The sequence below is a fragment of the Oculina patagonica genome, chromosome 11 (genome assembly GCF_052425735.1).
Source record: "Oculina patagonica isolate OP01 chromosome 11, crgOcupat, whole genome shotgun sequence".
In the NCBI taxonomy this organism is placed as follows: Eukaryota; Metazoa; Cnidaria; class Anthozoa; order Scleractinia; family Oculinidae; genus Oculina; species Oculina patagonica.
This window is the reverse complement of record NC_135768.1, coordinates 16,873,201-16,896,050: the sequence shown is the minus strand read 5'-3', so window position 1 is coordinate 16,896,050 and position 22,850 is coordinate 16,873,201. Positions and strand designations below refer to the sequence as shown.

The following is a 22,850-nucleotide window of genomic DNA, read 5'->3' as shown; positions in this document are numbered from 1 at the left end:
TGAGCCAAAGTGGACCCCAGTTTAGGTCAAATGTATCATGGTTTGGACCCATACATCGAACGCTAGCCACATAACATACTGTTCCTTACTTGTACTTTTGCTTATCAGCTTAGTCCAGCAAACTTCCCTGTTTTTCCGCAGATACATCAACGTGCCATGCAAGAACCAGCGAAAGTGATGACAAACTGAACTCGTGATGAATAATTATCATCGTCAGCAGGCGCTGTTGGTATAATATAATTTGCAATGTAAATTTGTAGCCGAGACCAATTTCGCGCCATTTTCAAGTCATATTACTCCTTTACTCCACAGACTTCAAAATTACCTTTTTGGGTCCTATTTTCGCTGGCACTTAATTTCGCGAATAAAAGGTCGGCATATTTTTCCGGTATTTATTTCGCGAAAATGAAAAAAAAAAAACATTTTATTTCGAGAATTTTATTTTTATTTTACACTTCTTATTAATAAAAATCATCAACTCATAACAAAACCAAACTATAGAATCCGCATCGTGTACCATAGGCATAGTCAAAGACATTATCTTTATATGCTTAACGTTCTTTTCAATTGTATAATACATATTTATACTCTTTGATTCTATAAGCTAGATATTTTCAGCGGTAGTGCGCAGTATTGGTGAAGATCGTTTTGCTGTTAACAGCGAAAATAAGTGACACCGTAGTTGGTGATAATTTGACCGCGCTTGTGGCGTGACCGTTTATTCTCTTATCGTAAAGTTCGAGTTTGCTATTTTTTTTTTTTAAATCGCGAAAATCGCGAAACAAAAGTGACGCCAAAATTAGTACCAATAAGGTACCTAAAAGAAGGTCGGCAGCCCTAAGAGTATACAATAGAGTGATGATGTTAGGAATAACTGATCTGACTTGCAATTCCATACAAAGGGTTAGGGTCCACGCAAAGTAGGTGGGGGAGAGGTGGAGGGGGGGGTGTATTCCCGCGTTGCATGGAATGAGTAGAAAACATTTCTTTCATGCAGAAAATGGTAAAAGCGTAAACATAAGAAAATGAAGGCGAAATCTTGGACTGCCTAGTGAGTTAATATTGATGGCTTGATATAAAAATCCATAAAGTCTAAATCTATATATTGCCCATATCATTTTGTTTTCCAGATTAAGCCAAGGCAGGGGAGCACCCCGGTTATTTACTTTCCCCTTCATTTAACATTTGAATTTAGTTTTTCGCCGTTTGTTTCCGGTGAATTCCTTAACGCACCTTTCCTCCGCCCTCCCGGGGTGGGGTGCGGGGGGGGGGGGTTGCCTTGGGTTAGTCCCCTTTTCGGAAATATATTAGCGTTTAAATAAAGCAAACAAACCTAATTTTATTATCTTTATCGCAGTGGTCAAACTAAGCATTGAAAGGTTTGATTATTCTTTATTGTTTTAATATTCACTTCTTCCAATTTTATTATCGTCCGACAAATCGGATACCTGCATACAATAAACGGTTAGTGTTGCCTTTTTTAGACGTCAAACTACATATGTCGTTCCTTTAGTAGTCTTGTAGATACGACCTACCACGAAGACGTCACAGACGGTGCTTTTGTGTTGGAACGGCACTTCAATAAAATCAATAATCATTTCTTAACAATAAAGTCGTTTGTTCTCTGGTACGAGAACTATCCAGCAAATCTCTGGATTTATAAATATGCGTCCGGCTTTAACGTTGGTAGTGCTATTCGTGGGAATATTGCACTTAAAACTAGCTAACTATAGTAAAATTGCTGGTTTGCAGCTGACGTTACGGTAGCCACGTTAGATTACAAGAACAAAACGTTTTCCTCTGTTAGGAACTTAACCCTTTCATCATGCAAATTCCGCAAAAACATGTTTTCATTATTTTTTTCAACCAACATGGCCGCCTTGTCACGTGGTTGCAAACCAATTGCAAGAATCGGTTATTAACTTTGACGTTTGAAAAACGTGTTCATAGAAACTTGTGCCCACTGTACAGATCTTGAAAAGAAAAAATCCTTTGTGCACGTTGCCACGAGAAAGTGTAGTTTCCATCTTTTTGCTGCTATTTTCGACGTTTTTCTTACCCAATCGTCACACAAATGTTTACTGATTGTTGTTTTGTAAGCATGACTCACACAGCGCTACTTGTTCTTTACGGTACGAGCGACAAGGACAAAGCCGGACTACATCAGGCTTGGCTGCTCGGCAGCTGAACAGCAGCGACTGACTCTGCAGCTGACACGTGTTACTTAAAGTATCCAATGATGGCGCCAAAATACTGTCACGTGATACTGTCGCAGATTCATTGCAGGGCAGCCCGGATCTACAGAAAAAAAAAACAAATAAAAGATTTAACTTCAGTATAAATAAATACGCCACTGATATGCTTGTTCACACAAAAAGAAGCTTTGGCGTTTGAGATTTGGAGGTCCTTGGGTGATAAGCCATTGCACACGTTTCTTTGAACTAGCTCCGGAGCCCTAATTTTTGCCCTTGTATTGCAACCTAATCTCAAAAATTTAATTTAATTTATCAATTTTGATCGCACCTTTTTAGAGTGTCTTGTGTGTTTATCGCAGTGAAAAATGTTGGCTCACAGACAAGTCCTTGGTCCAGACAAGTGAATACACAGGACTGACCATCTTTACTTAAGGTGATTTTCAGTTCCTTAATTGGCGGCCAGTTACTGGGCATACAGAAGTCCTGTGTGTAAGAAAGAGAACACGAGCTATTCGTTTAACACTACTTTTCCTTTGTATAGAAGTATACTAAGCATGTGGAATCTACAAAAGGAAGCATTGTAACGAGCGATTAAAAAAATGGTTTTAAGCTGTTTCGAAGCATATTTCAAAAACAATAACAAAACCAAGTAAATGTTTTGGATGAATTAAAACTTTGAAAGTAAAAAGTAACCTTGCTTTCTTGTTCATAAAAGGTTATGATCTATCATTTAAGGAAATTTAAAGGGAAGGTGGTAAGCCCTAAGGGAGAAGAGAAGGGAGGCTTATTAAAAAAAATAACTTCCATGCAGGTGGAGGTTTATTAGAAGGGCGGCTTAAAACGGAGGGGGCTTTACAGGGGTTTTAGGTTATATTAAGATCTTTTCAGCTTGGAACCACGTGACCTACGTTTTCGTTTTTTTTTTTTAAAAAATAATACTAAGTGCAGAATTTTTTTCTCTTAGTAACTTTTCTCGAAGAAATTTTTCAGACAGTCAAAACTCCACAAAAATTGAGGAGGGAGGTTTGGTACCATCATTAAAAAGGCGTTTCTGGGCACTTACATACCTTTATATTACTTGATTCACTACAAAACGTACCTGATATTCTACGTAAGCGTTGAGTCTTTCTAACATTCCTGTAACCGTGAATTCATAGGGTAGATGAGGACTTGCCTATAAGTAAAAAGTAAAGATGAATAATTCTTTCACTGCAATAAAATAATGTTGTCCGATGAACATATTATTTAGCATGACGTGATAATATAAAGTACCCTCATCCTCTCTTGAAAGTACCGCTCTTTCGTTTAGGAATAAGCTGACATCCTATCTAGCTGGATATATTGCTGCTTATTGCGGCAAACGGCTTGCAATCGTTCAAATAAAATCATGCATGATATTTCAGCACTGAGCTAACCGCCGACCGGTTAGCTCAGTGGTAGAGCGCCGGACTGTTGTGCGGGAGGTCTCGGGTTCGACTCCCAGACCGGACCAACACTCAGGGTCTTAAAATAACTGAGGAGAATGTGCTGCCTTTGTAATTACATCTGCAAATGGTTAGACATTCTAGTCTTCTCGGATAAGGACGATAAACTGTAGGCCCCGTCTCCTGCATCTTCAGTGTTATAATCAGCAGGGGACGTTAAAGAACCCACACACTCATCGCAAAGAGTAGGGCATGAAGTTCCCGGTGTTGTGGTCTGTTCTATTCCATGGGTTGGTGGTGGGGTGAGATCATACACATGGACGGATAGCGGCTGCCATAGGCGCCTTATATGCTGATGTCCGATCTCATCCCTTAACTCTGTAAATTGTAAATAGTTACTGAAAAGCCCTGTGGGGAGCTGACTATTAAAGTTTACATTTTCAACAATTAACACGCGTTTGAATTTATCTCATTGAAACAAAGCATATCGGAGAAAAATTCCCAATGAAAAGGTATTGATTTTCCCTTGCTGCTGTGCAGATAGCAACTTACCGACGAATTAAGGATTTTCTGTAAAGCCTCTTCAACTTCGTCAATGTTTTCTATGTTAACAGTTTGAACAAATGGCTCTCCAACGAATACCTCAGCATAAGGGTTTTGAGAAGTGACCTGTTCATTGCAAAACACACAAAAAACATATTTATTTAACAATGTCGAAGTGCAGGCACAAAAACAAAACAAAAAAATTAAATAAACACCTTATACTCCAGTAGTGTAGCAGCTCTCGTAAGCCTGTTATTCTACTGGTCTTCTAGTGTAGAAGTTGCTATGAATTGTTTTTTATTGGGGGCTAGGGGCATTGTTCCTGTTGTTTGTTCCATAATTGTTCGTTTGAAGAGTAGCGAGCCATTCATGTGACCCTCTCTCACGATCAGACAATAGGTCTCTTCCAAATTTACCAATCATATCAGTTGTGTAAATCAAACATAGCAGCGAGCATACTTCACGAACTGTAACTTGATAATAAATCAAAGTTTAATTTTCCGTGCAACAAATTATGTTTCGAGTCGTGAAGTTTATTACCAATCGTTTTCCTTTACCTTCCTATCCATGGGTTTTCCAGCAAAGAATCCATGATTGAGACGATCAAAAGCTATATTGAACTAAACAAAGATAAGAAAACATCGATTTAGGCTTGAGGGCGAAAATTAATTGAAAGCAGGTTAAAAAAATGCAAACACCAAAGGGGGAGTTTAAATATGTAGCCCTGTTGCTAAATATAGCTGGAGAGCGTCACATACTAAGTTAAGACAGATGCACACTCCAGGTAATGAACTCTTGACGTACCTTAGGATTTATGAAATAACAACCATTGGCTAAGGCCTCAAGGGCTGCTGGTCCTTCAAATGGATCGCCGAGGCCAACAAACACCTGATACAAATGAAGGAAGAAGGAAAAAACTATTAGGATCAAAAAGTGGTTTGGGAATAAAGGTAAGGATGTGGTTTTATTTCTACAATCAAAAGGTGAAAATATTTTTTTTAAATTGAAAAAGAGATAGAGAAGGGACAAGGGAGTTTGTCGCACCCTTAAGGGAATCGTATCGTCTTTTCACTCTTCCATCCACGATATATTTATTAGTCCATTTACTTGACTACTAATGAGTGAAAACTTGATTCGACAAAAATGTTTCTTCCTTCGATTCTCTAAGTATATTTGCGTCAAACGGACAGATAGGGTATGGGCTAATTATGTTTGGTCGTTTGTGCTTCTTTTACTTTTTCTTAAACGTTTTGATTGGTGCTACGTGTTATCCCTTTAGTTCTTAACCCCAAGCAGTTCTCTACATATTGCAATACGTTAAGGAATGTTATAAGAACTACATGGTACATCCATTAATTATAAAAAAAGCAATATCCCCCAATTGACGATTTGTAATACAGTAAAAACCCGCGAGTAAGAACCTATTGTTTTTCAGGTTAGCCTAAACGGGTTCTTACATAAAGGGTTATTAACACAAATTTAGGCTAATTAGGTTCTTAATAGGTTCTTAATTTCTGAAGAAAAAAATTCAATGTTTAGTGGTATTTAATTAATGTGCCTATGTCAAAATGAAGCACTAACCATATCATATTTTCCCAAAAGTAAGCATTTTTTATCAATTTTAGAAATTAAGAACCTGTTTCCAAATTTTGGGCCAAATAGGTTCTTATAAAAATTGGTATCTAATTTGAAAATTTTAGCCTAACAGGTTCTTAAATGTTAGGTTCTTTCTCGGGAGTTTTTACTGTATTCTCATCACTTGTATTCTTGAAAATGTATTGATACTGTTAAGAGAAGTTACCCATTGATTATCCTGGGAAATTAAAGCATCATCAATCATTTGCCCATCGATTATCCATCATTTACCTTACTGCTTTGAAACAGATTCATGAGTGTTGAAATGTTGACTATGCCGTGATTGATGATGTAATCAGGCACGTCATACTTGCGAAGCTCAGTTATCTGGAAATAAAAGGGAAAAAATTTAGTTTAAAATGCTAACTTAAGGAGGTTGCTAAGTTCTATAGAAACGCAAGAGTCACTCGAGTTGATAAGCAAAGGTAAATAGTGGTACGCAGTAGTAGCCCTTCATTCCTTCTCAGGAGCATAGGCCATCAACAGTCTCTCGCCAAAGCCTCCTGTCCTGTGCATCCCTCTCTAGCTGGTACAAACTCTTGCCCATGGACTTGATCTCTGCTACTAGCAATCGTCTCCAGGTGTTCCGTGGACGACCTTTCTTTCGACTCCCTTAAGGATTCCAGGTCAAAGCTTGCCTTGTGATGTTACAGGAAGGCTTCCGTAAGGTGTGACCTAGCAATTTACATTTCCTTCTCCGGATAGCTTCCTCCACTGAAGTTTGCACAGAACTCTGCAAAATCCTCAACTCAGAAGCCACCTGAGCCGTTTTGCCTGCAGCATATAGTGTCCTTACGTTCCAAGTTCCTATCTTAGAGATCGTCCTAGAAGATAGAAAGCTGGGCCTCGGCCCTGCGGTATCCTTGCGGCTTTCACCACATAGCGTCCTATTCCTCCCCGTAGGGGCCTTTCCCCTCCCAGAACTGGTTGCCTTAAGAGATTAGTTTATGTTTCGGTAGCAAATCAGAGTTATTACAGGGTGGGGACGCTGGCCCCACGCCCAACCTCCAACCTGGAGGGCCATGGTGCTTGTTTTGTCTGACCCCTCTCCCGCAGACCAATCCGGCATGGTTGAACCTGCCAGGAGCGTGAAGCTCCCGCCGGCACAGCTCTGGGAGTCGCAAGGGCACTCAAGGAGGGGAAGGAGGATAAATTACCCTAGCCTAAAAAGCCTACAAAGGAGATCAAACTTCTGGATAGGTTTCAGGCGTGGCGTACAGTTTATATTTTTGCATTATCGATGTATGTATTACTTCTAGCTACTTCTCTCTACTTCACTTCTAGCACAAATGTAAAGTAACGCGAATATCTTACATTTTTAGTTCCAATGTTGGCATGGACTTCACCGAAGTACTTCTTTATCGTATCAATGTAATGCGTCTTATCCTAGAAAGATAAAAAAATTGAACTTCAATCAAAGCTTTTAAAAAACCGCTAAGCTAAGATGGTGCCATTTTCAGGTGTGTAGCTGAACGGTTGAGAAGATGAACGGCAATCATAAAAAATATCTTCTCCTTAACCATAAGCGTGCCCTAGTTCTTTAACATGGTGCGACACTATTGCAATTATGGCGTTTAACCACCCATTCTGATTTCAATTAATGTTCTAGACAAATGACAATGGGCCTTATCACGGTTTTCGACGCCATCTTGACGAGTAGGCAAAGCGGGTAGAAATTACAGTGTTTGTATGGGAATCTGACGGCAAATACCTTTCACAAAAAATTAATTCTGGACAACTTATGAATTGTAAAGTTAAGATACTAGGCAAAAGTTTTTATTCGCCGAGTTTGAAGGATGTAGCTGGGCTGGAAAGCGTTCAGTTACCATTTTTAATTTCCCATGATTGACGCGGTTCGCGGGCCGGAAAAATTATAGACAAATGTATGGGAAATTAAAAACGTAACTGATAGCATTTTAGCCCAGCTACATCCTTCAAACTCGGCAAATAAAAACTTTTGCCTAGTATCTTAACTTTACACTTCATAAGTTGTCCAGAATTCAATTTTTGTAGAAGATATTTCCCGTCGGATTCCCTAATAAACACTGTAATTTCTACCTGCTTTGCCTACTCGTCAAAATGGCGTCGAAAACCGTGATAAGGCCTATTAAAAACTTTCAAGAGGCTTCCGCGCCAGATGACTAAACTCAATGCCTAATAAAGAAACTCAGTTGTTTTTAAATTATTATACCTGCCAAAAATGTGGTAGTTTTCCATAGACAAGCGCCATTTTTCTACTCCTTTGCTCCTTGGTTTGTACCAAATGCTGTTTCTGTGGAACAGCGAATCCCATGAACGAGTTATCGGGACTGTGAGCTGAAAAAAAAAATCAAAAAACTGGAGTCGGGCTAAAAGGAATGATAAAAAATTTAGCTATACTAAATGTACAACTTTTTTCAGGTTTGAGAATGATTTTATGAGAAAGGAATCCATTTTAAAAATGTTTCATTATGTAATTTTAATTTGTATCAAAAGTTAAGGAAAGTAAAATAAATTTTATTGCGAGGCATTTATTCTGAAGTGACAAAATAGAGAGCTCTACATGGGTCGCACTTGTTTGCTGAAGAGGAAGGTAGAGCACAGATTGAAAAAAAAACAAAACAACTGTTTTGGATAAATGGCCGCGAAAGTGACGTTTTTGTTGTAAAAAATGATAAAAGGCAAGAATTAACATATCTTTAGGAAAGTTTGGGGGACAAAAATTCCACCACGTTTAGAAAAGACTTAAGACGAAAAGAAAGACACAAGGACAGTCCGCGGGTCGGTGACTGGGGAGGCGGTGGGACGATTTACGATCTAGCGTCAAGATAGTTATACACAGGATGATGGCGATAGTAGGAGGGCCGCATGTAACAGATCGCTTATCTTTTATACAGGCCGTTGACACGTACGATCACCTAATTGGTCAGAGAACCACAAACCGCGGACTGTCAAGTAACAGGGAATGCATCGCAAAAGAAATGACATTACGATTTCATTTCTTCATCTTAATGGTTGTTTATAGGAAATAAATTATGTTGTTGTTGTTGTTGGTGTTGTTGTTGTTGTTATGGTTATTGTATTAAAAAGCGCGGGAACACATATGACCAGTGGAGAGGTGATGTTAACCACATCGGGATTGGTCACCCGCTTTGAGATAGTTTGACCCGTGGGGAGCTGGCATATGTCTCACTCGCCTACAAGGGACAAGACGGGACATTTGGAGAACACGCAAACTGGCGAGGCCACTGAATTTTTTGCTCAGTCAGCTCAGTCAACACTGTAAACGCTCGGTAAAAGATGGCCCGTAGGAGGGAAAAGACATTGCTCTATAAAAACAGGGCGTTATATAGACTTTATATGGATGATAGCTGCTTACATTACTGTTTTGTTATATTTTAATTTGCCACTCACCCCTCTCCCTGTTCTTTTTTTACACCACAATAGTTAATAACAATAGTTAGTGTTGAGCTCGATAAAAATCATTTCACACAACTGTGATCTACTTACGATACATCGTCATAAACTGTGGGAGTAGCAGATTCAAATTGCCCCAAATAGATCTTCCACCAGGAATTTCTTCTTTGTAATACTTGTAGTTAAACTCGGCGTCTGTACCAAATGAATCCAGAACACGCATTTTGCATCTAATTATAGGGAGACAAAAATAAAAGGTCAACAGTAAAGAAATCTTTGAGTTAAGCCAGTGTTGATGAGCTACTAAAAAAGATCATGAATGCTCCTACAATAGCTAGCTTTTAACAGTATATTTTCAGTCAAGTTCGTTTCTTCAGAATATACTTATTTGAGATAGAATAACAAGATAAATTCGGCCGTTGCAGAAATCATAACGTCGCTTGACTCTTTCTTCTGGAAAACATTCATTTCCAGTCATTCTTGTTTCCAGAGCGAAATACACTGTTATCCCAAGCGGTGTTTACTGAAAAAAGACCGCATGCCGAAATATTTGGCTACCTTTTCGGCATTTAAGGCTTATTTTCTCTCATTGGGTCCCACTGTCCGTTCGAAAGCAAGTGAAAAGATGTAAATGAGCCAACGCTGAGCCAACATGAATCCAAACAATTATCTTAGCACGTGCAAATTTAATTGTGCGTCATTATGTTAATTGGAATAAAAAAAAAAAATATTGGTTGCAAGAAATATAAAACAACGCGCGAAATAAATACAAAACACAAAAGAAAGTTTGGGAAACTCGAAAGTACATATAAAAAAGGCAAAAGTCACAGCCCAAAAGACGTATTAAGATTGATTGAATCCTAAAAATAATGGTATTCGCTTTTTTCACGATCCCATAATACATCTTGTTTACCCCCCCAAAATATTTGCATAAGCATTGTTTTCAATTTCTCTTGGGACGATTGCACGTCATTGTAAATCCCAAGAGAAATTGAAAACAATGCTTATGCAAAAATTTTGGGGGGTAAACAAGATGTATTATGGGAACGGTGAAAACAGCGAATAGTGTTTGTTCAAAACTACAGTGTACTGGTGTATTGAAGCTCAGTATTGAGGGGGCAGTGTTATCATGAGTTACGCATGCAAGAAGTTATGATCTCAAATTAAAAAAAAAAAAAATTGGTAGAGAGGTTTTCAAAATCTGCTCTTGTGTAAAAAAAAAGCATAAAACTAATAACAATTTTCTGTCTCTTCAGAAATTAAAATCTTCATATAGGTGTTCTAGATGCATTCGTATATGAGCGAAGGCATTGTTCTGACAAAAAAAATGTAGAAACATTAATTTTCGAATACTCTTTCTTTGTGTTTTAACCAGGCTATGTTAACAGAAACCGGCCTCAAGAGTCCTCATGGGCCCCATGAGGATAAGTTAGTAAGTATGTCAACAGAATGGAGCTGTCTTCAATTTTCCTTTTAGAAAATAAGGCCAACCAAAATGCAAATGGCAACGAGTACGCAACCAATCAGAGCGTGCGTTGCTGACGTAAAAATTGTAATGTTGTACCTGTAACGAGACTCGTGCGGACCACTGGCGCTTGCCAAACTCGGAACACCTATGATATCAGTGAATATAAGATCTAAGCCATCGCCAAGTTGTCTGGAAGCACAGCCGTCCGAGTCTGGTGGTGTTACAATGCTGCCAACAAATAAGGCACACGACGTCAGTTAATGGGGACCTGCATGTACATGTGATCTTTATTGAGCATGATTTAGCCAGTTTATTAGGAAAAAAATATATACATATCTTGATTGCAGAATACCCGATAATGGCGGTTTCGTTTCATATCTTGCACAGTACACGACAAATGAATGGGACCATTAAAAAAGGTGAACTCCAGTTAAAAATGACAAGCTAGTACGGAAATAGATAACAATAGAAAAAGAGTCCATAAATTAAATGCCGACTTTCATTTGACCTACGATGCCTTCCAAGGTTTTCGCAACCATCTCGCATATATTGCAACAGACTGAATTCTCTATCTATTGATTTGCCATGTCCCCCACATACAGTTCTTATTTAGTCGTGGAGAGCATTCTTGGATAACCTGTAAAGGAAATCTAGGGAGCTGGAACAATATTAAAAACTCCTTCTTAACGGAAGCTCCACGAAAAAAAAGAGGAAATGACTTTCAGCTCGAAAGATTATACGCGATAAGATTGCACACACACGTGTGATATTTTCTGTAGCCTCAAACCCTATTCCCTGAACCACGAGCCTGCTCACTGACTTTGTCAACCCATGTGCCGACTAAGATTTCTTAGCTTCCTTTCGCTCGCGCCCCCTAGATTTACCCTTGTCCTTCCCATTTACACCGTGACTCGCTTAAAAATTTTCGATAACATTATGTCATTAATAGAAGCATCAGCACATATGTACTTACTTAGGTAGGTCGTTTTTATCGGTAGTTACTGTCAAGTCATGCCCTAATATGTACAATGCGCTCATGACGTCACTCCACTGACTGAGTTCGCCAAGACAGCCACCAGTAAAAGCTTCAGTGAAGAATTTAAAGTTAAATTCTAAACTGCCCATATAAAGAACAATCTGAGAAGGAAAAAAAATTGTATTCGGTGTAGTGCTAGTGCAGTGCATTTCTGATGCATCCAGTCAAGTGTCCTTTTAAAACATTAGCTACGTCAAGGGTGAAGAATAAATTTGTAGTCCGTTAACGCTTACTGATTTTCCTTTACAATATTAATCGTCATTATCATTGTAAATTTTTATATTATGGAGCATAGTAAAACGGTATACAGGAGTAAGAGCTTAGTTACGTCACTCAATGGCTCACATACTCGATCATCCAGATCACGGGTTTAGATCTTGTCAAATGCAAATTTTAAAGGAAAATCAGTTAAATTACGATCAGTTTGTATTCGGTGTTAAGCGTTACGTCGACTTTGGTGATATTCTACCTTAGTATACTGTTACACACAAGCAAAAAAGGAAATCGGAAATCAAATACAGTTGAACCCCGCAAATTCGAACTCGGTTATTTCGAATTCCCCGCTATTTCGGAAAAACCCCATTTCCCTTGGATTTGCCTTTCAATCATATAGTGGTAGAATATTCACCGAGCCGCGGAGCGGCGAGGTGAATATTCTGCCGCTATTCACCGAGATTTCAAAGAATAATTGTTTTAGTATATACACACGAAGTGATCTCAACAACAAGCGATCTCAAAGTTTTCAGAAGGAAATCATTTAAAGTCGATTAAATTGACCTCTCAATTCATGCGTGGAAAACGTACACACAAGCGGCACTAACCGACATGCGCGAAACAGTTTACAGAATCTTCAAACATGGCAAATCTAGTTAATCTTCGATAAAATCCTCGTCACAATCTAGCAAAATGGTCCTTTAATACCATTCAAACCTGCAATCTGAATCAAAAACCTGCTTGCAAAACATTTTGACCGTTGAATCAAAGCTTTTGAAGTTCACTTGAATTGAAAATTGAAAGAGCAGTTGGCGACGGATCCACCTGAAAGTTTGGATTATACTGAATGTGTGCAGAACTGTGGTGAAAACTGGATGTTTTCTTGCACAAAGATGTTTTCCTGAATATTTGTGGAGGGTCTTGGTTGAATAACACTTGATGTTACTGCCGATAAATCTGCGGTATTCATTTCTGTCGATGCCGGGCGAAGAGCGACTTGACGGTAAGCAAATGTTTATCGTTTTAGTACTCGAGTTGTGTGGACATTGTGCTGCAAATTGCAAAATATGTAGTCTTCTCTTACTTTGAAAACCATCAGGCCAAATTTCTTAGCCTTTTTTTGTCTTTTCTGGTTCAGCATCTTCTTGTATTCTTAGTATTTGCGATTCAGAAACGCCGGCGAAACGCGAGTTTACGCCGGCCATTTTGTTTCAGTTTGGATCAAGCATTATTCACTCCGTAGGGAGTGAATAATGCTCATTAGCCCGAGATAGCGAACCAATCAGATTGCTTGAAACACCAAGATCACTGAGTGTGTATATACTAATGATGTTTGTAGCTAAGCTCAGTAAAGTCATACCTTTTTCCTTTTCCGCCGTGACAAATCCTGTGTTATAGCGAGCTCTTCAATGGCTTCCACCCACAGTGGCCATGTTTCAGTAATTCGAAGTCTCATCCAAGCATAACGTTCGTCTTTTAGTTCTTCTAGTAACCCAGACACATTCGTGCGGATCTTCGCCTGCGATCAAAAGTTACGCACTTAATTAGCTAACTGCAGAGTCGATTAACTACAGTATTGGGATGTAGTCCACAAACCTCTGTGTAGTTGACTGACGGATTGAAGGGATCATGATCACGTCGCCATGGTAGCACTGGGCACCAAGCCTCGACCTATGTAAGCAAAGCAAGGAAAAGGCAAAAAACCTTTAATTGTTATAATATGTTTATGTGTGAAGGTAACAATTCATTTTGAAAGGCTAGGCATTCTGTACCTCATAACTGCATTCAACTTGAATTTAAAGAGTTTCATTAAATCAAGAGATAAATGTCGCACATTGGATTGGCAAAATTGAAAGGTCTTTTTATGTAGGGGTGAACGAAGATCTTAGAAACGAAACTGAAAACGTTTTTTTTTTAAATCAATTATAAATATTAGTTAAGCATCAATTCTAGATTTCGACGTAAAGTGACTCCGTTCAACTCACCTCGCTTAGATGTTCAATCACCGAGCAAAGATCGTTCGGCGTCACGTGATGTTTCTCGCCATGACATTTGGGATTCCAGGTATCAGGGAAAGACTGTCATACGAACACGAATAGTATTAGCTACGGGCATCTTGATTTACTAAGATAATATAGTTACCAACAAGAGCATATAATTTTATTATGGGTAGAAAATATTAAAGAGGCGGCAATAATGAACCAAAAAAGAATAATAATAATTAAGACTGGGAAAGGATTGAGATGGATTTAGGAGGTCCAACTTCAAAAAGAAGTAGGTTAGTTTCACGACGCATGAAGCTTAAAATCTATAAATATTTCTTAAAAGGCATGTTAATTGTTTACAAAAAACAGTACATACATCTGCTACTTGTAATTAACGTGCTCTTACATTTTTAGTCACTCAATTTGCCACAAATTAAATCAGCTTACTATCCTGGCACAGTTTTTAAAGTAGTGTCTTGTAGTTTTTGTTATCACCTTTAAAAGACTATTATTTATATAAAGAGTTTTGTTGACTCTACCTTGACCTTCATTGAACAAAGAGGGAATAGAGGATCCTCGGGTATCTCACATGATAATGCTTTAGTTGTGAGATCGCCAGCTGCAAAAATAAGGATCATAAAATATATCACATGAATTCGAGATATCCTCTGTACCGTGTAAAGAATATCTTTAGTAAAAGGCTGGTTTTTCCATGGCCATAATTCCTTATATTGCTGAACGCTGCCCCATATGTCATTTTTATAAATCAAAGGAAACCTCGAAATTATAGCTTGCTACGGCAACAAAGTCAATTAACAAACGAAGAACTTTCTTGTCGCCCGGCCTTTAAACTGGGCTAAATAAGTCTGCTTAAAAAAAAAAGTTTAAATACAAAGCCTCCAGCTTTTCCCAATCAAAATATCTATACTTACGTTGCTTTTCACGTATGAGAACCAATTTTTCTGGTGTAGATTCAATTTGTGAACGACGATGCAAAATGCGAGAGCTTTCATTTTCCTGAATAATATGATCTGAAATTAATAGAAACAAATCAGCTAAATAATATGTCTGCTTTGCTTCTGCTTATTATGTCTGACATAGAGGTGCAAATTTGTAAATGAGCCTGAATGCGGACTACGTCTTATTAAACTTCAGTCCGTAAACTGCTTCAATGTTGTTTATTTTTGTGTAGACAAATTGCAAATTGAAGTTCTAAAGGCAAAGTCCTATTTGCTAGACACTAACCTTTTTGAACCACATAAAAAGATTTGGACTTAGAGTAAAACCCTAGCGCTTCAGGACGAATTATGCTGAATTTTTTTTTTTTTTTTGGAATTTTTTTTTTCACGGAGTTAGATTCTGGCAAACACTGGTAGTAGCAGTAAATCCAAATCGTACCTTAAACGTAAATGGAAAATATACTGAAGCCTTCAAAAACGATGATTAGTTATAAAACAGCCATCGCGATCCTTATTTGATTCCGCGCACAAATTACTTTTTCTCCCACTCGTTTGCAATACTTTTTTTGCTAAGAATTTTGGTGGTATATTAAGAAAGCATCTACAAGACTTCTTGCTGATAAGTTTCTTAAATCTCAACACCTGTCTGCCTCACAATGTTTTAATATTCTAAGGAGATTTAAAATTGCGATCACACAGCGAAATGAAAACAATGATAAACGTAGCACTTACCAAATTTTATCGAAGGATAGCTTTCGACTTCTCCAAACTTCAAACAGCACGATCCCTTTGAACAAATCGATACTAAAATAACAATAGCATTTTGAAATAAAACTGTAAGGCCAACTAGGCAAGTCCAAAATAAAAGACAACGTTTTGTTGAAAACGCGCGCTTTAGTTTCATCTCAAAATGAAAAATTTATGCAAAAAAATAAATCCGAAAAGAACAAAAGATTTTCCAGCGTGGAAAACAAACAAATATTGGTGCATTTTCGCCGTAAACACACTGTCGTCGTGGTTTTCATTTTACCTTACATATGTCGCCATGGAAATTAAAATCAATTAAGAACGATTTGTTATTGTCACATTTCTCTTTGGATTTCCAATGCTTTTTGAATATTTTGGTTCATTTAAAAACTATGTTTTTAAAGTATTTTGCAAAGACCGATGGAGCCATCTTTACAATTTTAACTATTAAAATATTCAAGCCATTTTCACACGAGGAGGGTAAAATCAAGGTCTAAACTTTCAGCCGGATATATTTATATTTAAAGTTTTTTTTTTTAAAAAAGGTCAAGTTGCCAGGAGACCGAGGACAATCAGTACAAGATTTAACAATGTGGAAAAATGGATTACTTTTCATTCGACAAAAGCTTCAACAAATACATTTACATTCAACGTAGATTATAACTTTGGTGTAACGAACTGGATAACGAAAAACCAGATGCAACTGCGTTAACATCCTTCATAACTCGAACAAACTTAGCGGCCATGATCGACCCTGGCCATTTCTCAGAAAAAAAAAATAGTTTATAACAAATTCACATGAATTTATGGTTCCAAACAAAGGATTTATAGTAAATGTACTCAATATACAGTAACAAACATGTGAATCCAATCCAGTGAACAAAGTGTACTTCTCTTGCTTTGCTATAGACGGCAGAGCGGCGATGATGGAACACTTCCGCATACCATTTTGGTCTGTGAAGTCCGTTTTACAGTCCGAATGGTCATCTTGCTGAAATTACGTTTCTCCTTGTGAAATTGCCAGAGCAAAATTAACATTTTGGCGAAGAAAGCCAGTTGTTTGTATTCGAGTTACCCGAAAAGAAAACATCGGATAAAACAAAACAAGTTTTCTAAACCGAGCGATTTTTTTAAAACCGGGCAGAAATATTCATTCATCTTTACTTGTAAGCAAGATCAAAAGACATGAAAGCTAGGAAACCAAAGCTTATTTTTGGATTTTGTGTGAAGTTTGTAAGTAAAACTTAGGCCCGTCCTCGGTGTTAAAAAATTCAAATCGGCAATACTAATGCAAACTAAAAGAAGACCAAGCAAAATAATCAATACTGAGCAGGACAACAATAGCTCTAAGACAAAGGAGAACTTCATAAGTTTTTTTCACAGAGGTAATCCCAGATATTTAAAATGAGAGAGAATGGAGTGATGATTCGTGTTCAACTGTTTTGGGAACGTCGCTTTTTTCGCGTTCGTTCGTTCGTTCGTTCGTTCGTTCGTTCGTTCGTTCGTTCCGTCGGTCGGTCGTTCGTTCGTTCGGTCGCGGTCGGTCGGTCGGTCGGTCGGTCGGTCGTTCGTTCGGTCGGGCGGTAAGTCGGTCGGTCACTTATAAATACGCTAAATTCACGAGGATTGATTTACCAAAGATCGATACGAGGAAATAAAAACATGCTTACACGAATGCGTGTGAGCCGTGACGATTTTAATTTTAATTAGAATATAACAAATAATGCAATGTGATTGATTGAAGAAGCTGCAGCAGTCAAACCACCCTTTCCCCCACCCCACATTCCCGACAAATAAAATAACCATTTCAAAGCACTGCTCTGCTTAAGCTAATACTGTTTTCACAAAATTGGTCGAGAAAGTGGAATAACATTGTATTGCTGGCGCCAAAACGAACTTGTTTTAGCAAATGTAAATACGACAAGATAGGCAGATGGTTACTGAACAAGATGCCGGAGAAGTAACATAAAATGCGAAGACACAAGTAGCACTTTGGAGGACATTTTACACTTCACGGGACAAATAAATGTTCGTTTGTAATGTTTCCTACATCAGAATTTCTCACGGTCGTAGCGATACGTATATTTTACTCAACACATTTTAGCGCGCTGAAATACACACACGCAATAACAAATTAAGTAAATTAAACAAACGTCTCTTTCTGCTTCCTGCGTCGTAGACGTGACGATCAAGGCAGGAAATAAGATACTATATTTAAACTTGGCTATCATTTTAACAAAAAAATCCATCAAAACTATATCTGTACGTTCATGCCTTACAACTGTTTTATTGTGTGCGTGTTTTTTCAAGTTTGAATCCGAAAAATGACTTCACCTACTATTTTCGGTGGTATCTATTTTAAATAGTCAAGCGACGCACAAACTACTGCAAATTCATCAGCCTTATTCAAATAAAAACGAAATGCAACTTGTCTTAGTCAAAGAAATGTGCATCAGTGTTGAGATTTAGTATCGGGAATAGATTACAAAAGAGAGAGAAATGCATTTACGGCAAACCTAACTTGGCCTTCTGATAGCCGCTCTAAGAAATGTTGATCAAAGCCATAACCAATTTTTCCAAAATGATTCGTTCTTAGAAAGCTCAATTTTCAGTACATTGGAGTGCGAAAAGCTATTTAAGGTGTCCATCAGCAGTGTCTAATAGCAGGGTGTCATATGACAAACTTTGCTTGCTGTTTATTCAGTTGGGTTCAGTCTGTTACTGAATATTCCTTCTTAATATTCCCAAGACATTCCTGCAAAAATATCTTTTTTCGTGGAATTTTGTCCAAAAGAAATGATGCAATTGTTAACGAGATTTTCTCCATTTTTTTTACGCCGAATTTTGTAATTGCACAAACAGATGATATAAATTTGGTAACAAAACTTCATGTCGCCTATTTCGGTCTGTATTAATGCGTACGGTTGTTTTATCACTAGTAAAATAAAAGGCGTCCAGACGTCTTGTCTTTTCTTCCTTCCAGCTAGGAAGGAAATAATAAAGGTTTGGGTGCAATATTATCATGTTTCAGACCAAATTGGAATCCATTCAGTCCTATTTCCATAATTAGCTATAACTAATCTTCTTGAGAGCTCGTTACAAAAATAGGATTTCTTTACGAATGAATTCATGATCGTAGAACATGCTTAAATATGATTCCCACACGCCATGCTTAGATATGAATGCTACACTTAATAGCTAGTGCTTTTAGTGGTGTTTATATTAACCGATAGATAGGGGATAGCGTATCACCACATTTACCTGAAACGTCATCATACTTAGTTATATTAAGTCAAATTGCCAGAATTTTGTTTTGCGTGCATAATTCCCAACTTATGTCTGTTAATGATTTTAAAGCAATAGATTTCCCGAATTCAAAAGATTATCACTGTGTACTTGTGAAAATTATATTAACATTCAATAGGCTGAAGAAGTCTTTCTTGTCTCATAATATTCATGCTCGTGTAGGGATAATCGACGCGATCAAAACTATTTACTTTTTTCGGCCATAAGTCATTAAGCATAACTTACAGCAGGCTAATTTCACCATTCTAATGCCCGAGCAATCATATTGAACTGTGTTCATTAACTATTTTTTTTTTTTCAATAACACCGTGTCACAATTTTAATTTCAATTTCAATGCATTCACTATAGAATGCTCCCACATATAGTTCGCATACGCAATGCTTATGCTATATCTTTTTTTAAAAAGTATTTACACCCTTGAGAAAGGCCAAGTTGCTATGATGTTTGGCACTTGGCACTTTATGTTTCCGTAAACGACGTTTGAAAGCAACACAACCCTTGTATGCAAAAAGGTTTTGCCTGTGTATCACGTTATATGCAAGTGGCAATATTCATTAGCCTTAAAAAAACTTTCTTGCCTTTTCATATACAAACACAAGCAATCGACGATCGAAAATCGCGAAAGATATTTCGTTTACTATTTACCATTTTTTTCCTTTGGGTCATAAGCCATTAACCATAACTTACAACAGGCTAATTTCATCATTCTAATGCCCGAGCAATCGTATTGGACTGTGCTCATCAACTATTTATTTTTTCAATAACACCGTGCCACAAATTCAATTTCAATTTCAATCTCAATATGAGGCATGTCGTCGATCTATTAATTCGTTTGTTTTACGTGTGAAATAGCATATTTACCTCCGGTTCCGTGACGAACATTTTAATTCAATAAACCCTCTGTCGTGTCACCTTGCATCATGTTGTTATACATTTGAAGAAAGAGATGCTCTGCTGTTCCTTGCCTGTTAATAATAAGTCGCAGTTGTAATTAGTGATCAACATGATTTTTTCTTAGCGCACTTCATTCAATTTTTTAACAAACTGGAGTGCGAGAGGCGAATAAAAGGTGTCCAAAAGAAAAGTGTCTATGATAAAATTTGATCGCCGTTTACTAGCTCGATTGGGTTCAGCCAGTGACTGAGCGTTACTTCTTTTCTACACCTAAACGTTTTTTCAAATATGATTTTAAGGAAAACATGTCTTGCAAAATGTTGTCGTTTTCCTTAAAATCTTTACGTGTCTGCTGCATGTTATTAAGACCTTTTCATATATGCCTTTTATGCGATATCTTGTCGGATAGAAATTATTATTCATTTTTGTTAACATAATTTTCTCTATTTGTTCTTTTTTGTCGCCGAATTTTGATATTGACTTAAAAAATTGGTAACAAAACTGCGTTTCATCCAATTTGGTTAGTAATAATACTTCCGGTTTTGATAATCACTCGTATTATTATAGCCTGCGTGCAGACGTCTAGTCTTATTTCCTTCAAACTCGGAAGGTCTACACGCAGGCTTATTTTATATTTTAAACCATATTGGATTACACTCAGTCTTATTACCATTCTCCTTAAAGTTTGTTACAAAAATGGGATTTCTTACGAATGCATTCCCTTTTGATCGCTGCCACATATGGCTTGCATACGTAATGCTTATGCTACACTTTTCAATAATGCATTTACTTTCATAAGAAAGAGCCAAGTTGCTCTAATGTTTTGTTTTGCGTGGGTAATTGCCACTTTCTCTTTCCGTAAATGATGTTTGAAAGCAAAAAACCCTAGAATTTAAAAGAGTTACACTGTATATGATGTTGTTCTCTAACATTTATTCGGCTAAAAGAGCCTCTTTTACCTCTTGTTATACAGGTGCTGGTAATCGACGATCAAAACTTTCGAAAGATATGTCGCTTACTATTCACATTTTTCCCTCTGGACCATTAGCCATTAACCATAACGTACAACAAGCTTAAATTTCATCATGCTAATGCCCGAGCAATCGTATTGAGTTGTGCTCAACAATCATCTTTTTTTTTTCCATAACACCGTGGCACAAAATCAATTTCAATTTCAATCTCAATTTGAGGCATGTCGTCTATCTGTTCTATTGTTTTCAGAGCGAAACAGCTAATTAAACTCTGGTTTTGTGAAATGCATTTTAAGTCAATAAATAAAAACATCTGTACCGCATCATGTTGTTTTACATTTGAATAAGGATATATGCTATAGCTGTTTCTCGTCTGTTTATAATAAGTCGCAGTTGTAATTAGCGATCAAAACTTGTGAAAGCTCGTATCGCTCAATATTTTGGTAGGCGTCTCTCGTGTCAAACATCAATCTCAGTAAGCTATTTTAGCAGTTAGAATACGAAATCTCAATTTATCGACTAATTCTTTTGAAGGATAGCAATCGTCGAGCTAGCTGACGGAAACACATTTGGCAACACTGTGTCACAATTCCAAAGCGTTAAAAGGAGATGGCAAACGGATCGACAAATGATTATTCAGGTCATACGGGTAACAATTTTCGTCCTGAAACTATTGTCATCATAAACTGTGTCTTGAATGTTCCATTGATGCTCATATCCATTATTGGCAACACTCTGGTGCTGGCCGCCATATTGAGGACTCCTTCGCTGCTTTCACCATCCGCCATTTTGCTCTGTAGTCTGGCTGTTTCGGATCTTCTCGTTGGGTTTGTTGTACAACCGCTTTATATTGCTGCTGAACTAACGGAAGATGCTGTCATGTATCAGGCCCTAGCAGTTATGTCATATGCTGCATGTGGTGTTTCGCTTATGACAATGGCAGCCATAAGTGTGGATCGGTTCTTGGCTCTTCATTATCACATGCGATATCCGAGTTTGATGAACACCCATCGTGCCATATATACATCGCTGACTCTTTGGCTCTTCAGCTTCATTTTAGCACTATCTTCTATTTGGAACGCAACTGCTAGTTATTTTGGTGCAGCCACCAACATTGTCATTTGCCTCTCTGTTTCTACTGTTTGTTACACCAGAATCTATCGGATTGTTAGACAGCATCAGCTACAAATTCATGCTCAACAACAGGCTATGCAAAGTTTTGATGCTGAAAATATTCAAGACATGGAACGATCTAAGAGAAGTGCTATTAACACTTTTGTATTTTACATCGTGTTGATTTTGTGTTATTTTCCGTTGTTTGTTGCTATGGTAATGTTAGGTATCTACCAGGTCCACTCCACTAACGCATGGAATTTAGCAGATACTGTGGCATTTATGAACTCGTCCATAAATCCAATATTGTATTGTTGGCGCCTTCGTGAGCTTCGAGCGGCAGTTACAAAGACCGTTAAGAGGATGCTACGTAAAGAGACGGAAGAGAATTGATGCAGGCTAATTGATTCTTGCTGCAGAAGCTGAAAAGATTAACCAAGTCATAAAACTGACTTTCAACTTGACTATGACCTTGCATCATACTAGGTGCAAAGTTGATTCGCACCTGGCAAGTAAAGATTTTTTGTTTGTTGAGGAAATAACAGAAACAAAACATGGAAACAGATATTTATACAAAAACATAAAGATAGCTTAACAAAAGGGAACATATACATGATTTATTGTGACTCACAAGGACTGGGAACTAACAAATTCAAGAACTTTAATTGAATATGATATTGACCGCGGTTCATATTTTCCAATCAAAACCATCATATCGTCTAGACCTTTTTAGCTGTCAGATTTGTCGTGGGAAAGTTACAAATATATTAGCCCGTTTTGGGTACAAATACTAAAGGGAAAAGCCAAAAGACTTGGCAAGAGAAAAATGTTAACACAACGAACAGACTTGGGCAAACCTAAGGCCAACCCAGGCACTCACGAAATTAAGAAGATTTTCCAAGAGTAGAAACCATGAGAAGCACTCCACACAAGACTAAAAGCGACTTAAACGCCTGTAAGAATA

At 37.6% G+C, this 22,850-nt stretch overlaps 3 protein-coding genes across 4 annotated transcripts in view; 2 read left to right on the top strand and 1 right to left on the bottom strand.

Annotated features, from left to right (window-relative positions):
* The window catches only part of LOC144630341 (alpha-1,6-mannosylglycoprotein 6-beta-N-acetylglucosaminyltransferase A-like), a 241,034-nt gene that overhangs the window by 32,159 nt on the left and 186,025 nt on the right, over positions 1–22,850 (top strand). The window lies entirely within an intron of this gene.
* Positions 1,381–16,036, bottom strand: LOC144629856 (alpha-1,6-mannosylglycoprotein 6-beta-N-acetylglucosaminyltransferase A-like). The gene is made up of 18 exons (XM_078488088.1): positions 15,587–16,036; positions 14,828–14,926; positions 14,435–14,514; positions 13,896–13,988; positions 13,507–13,581; positions 13,271–13,429; positions 11,635–11,798; positions 10,758–10,889; positions 9,287–9,423; positions 7,989–8,113; positions 7,112–7,183; positions 6,029–6,124; positions 4,967–5,050; positions 4,720–4,782; positions 4,172–4,288; positions 3,295–3,369; positions 2,524–2,678; positions 1,381–2,298 (listed from the first exon to the last, which is right to left on the bottom strand). The coding sequence occupies exons 1-18, from the start codon at positions 15,756–15,758 to the stop codon at positions 2,079–2,081; spliced, it is 2,118 nt and encodes a 705-aa protein (XP_078344214.1). The 5' UTR covers positions 15,759–16,036; the 3' UTR covers positions 1,381–2,078.
* On the top strand, positions 21,340–22,280 carry LOC144630984 (melanocyte-stimulating hormone receptor-like). Of its 2 annotated transcripts, XM_078489337.1 has the most exons (2): positions 21,340–21,940; positions 21,980–22,280. In XM_078489337.1, the coding sequence occupies exons 1-2, from the start codon at positions 21,383–21,385 to the stop codon at positions 22,277–22,279; spliced, it is 858 nt and encodes a 285-aa protein (XP_078345463.1). In that variant the 5' UTR covers positions 21,340–21,382; the 3' UTR covers position 22,280. The 2 variants fall into 2 exon arrangements, with proteins under 2 accessions (XP_078345463.1, XP_078345462.1); XM_078489336.1 differs by having other exon boundaries at positions 21,340–22,280.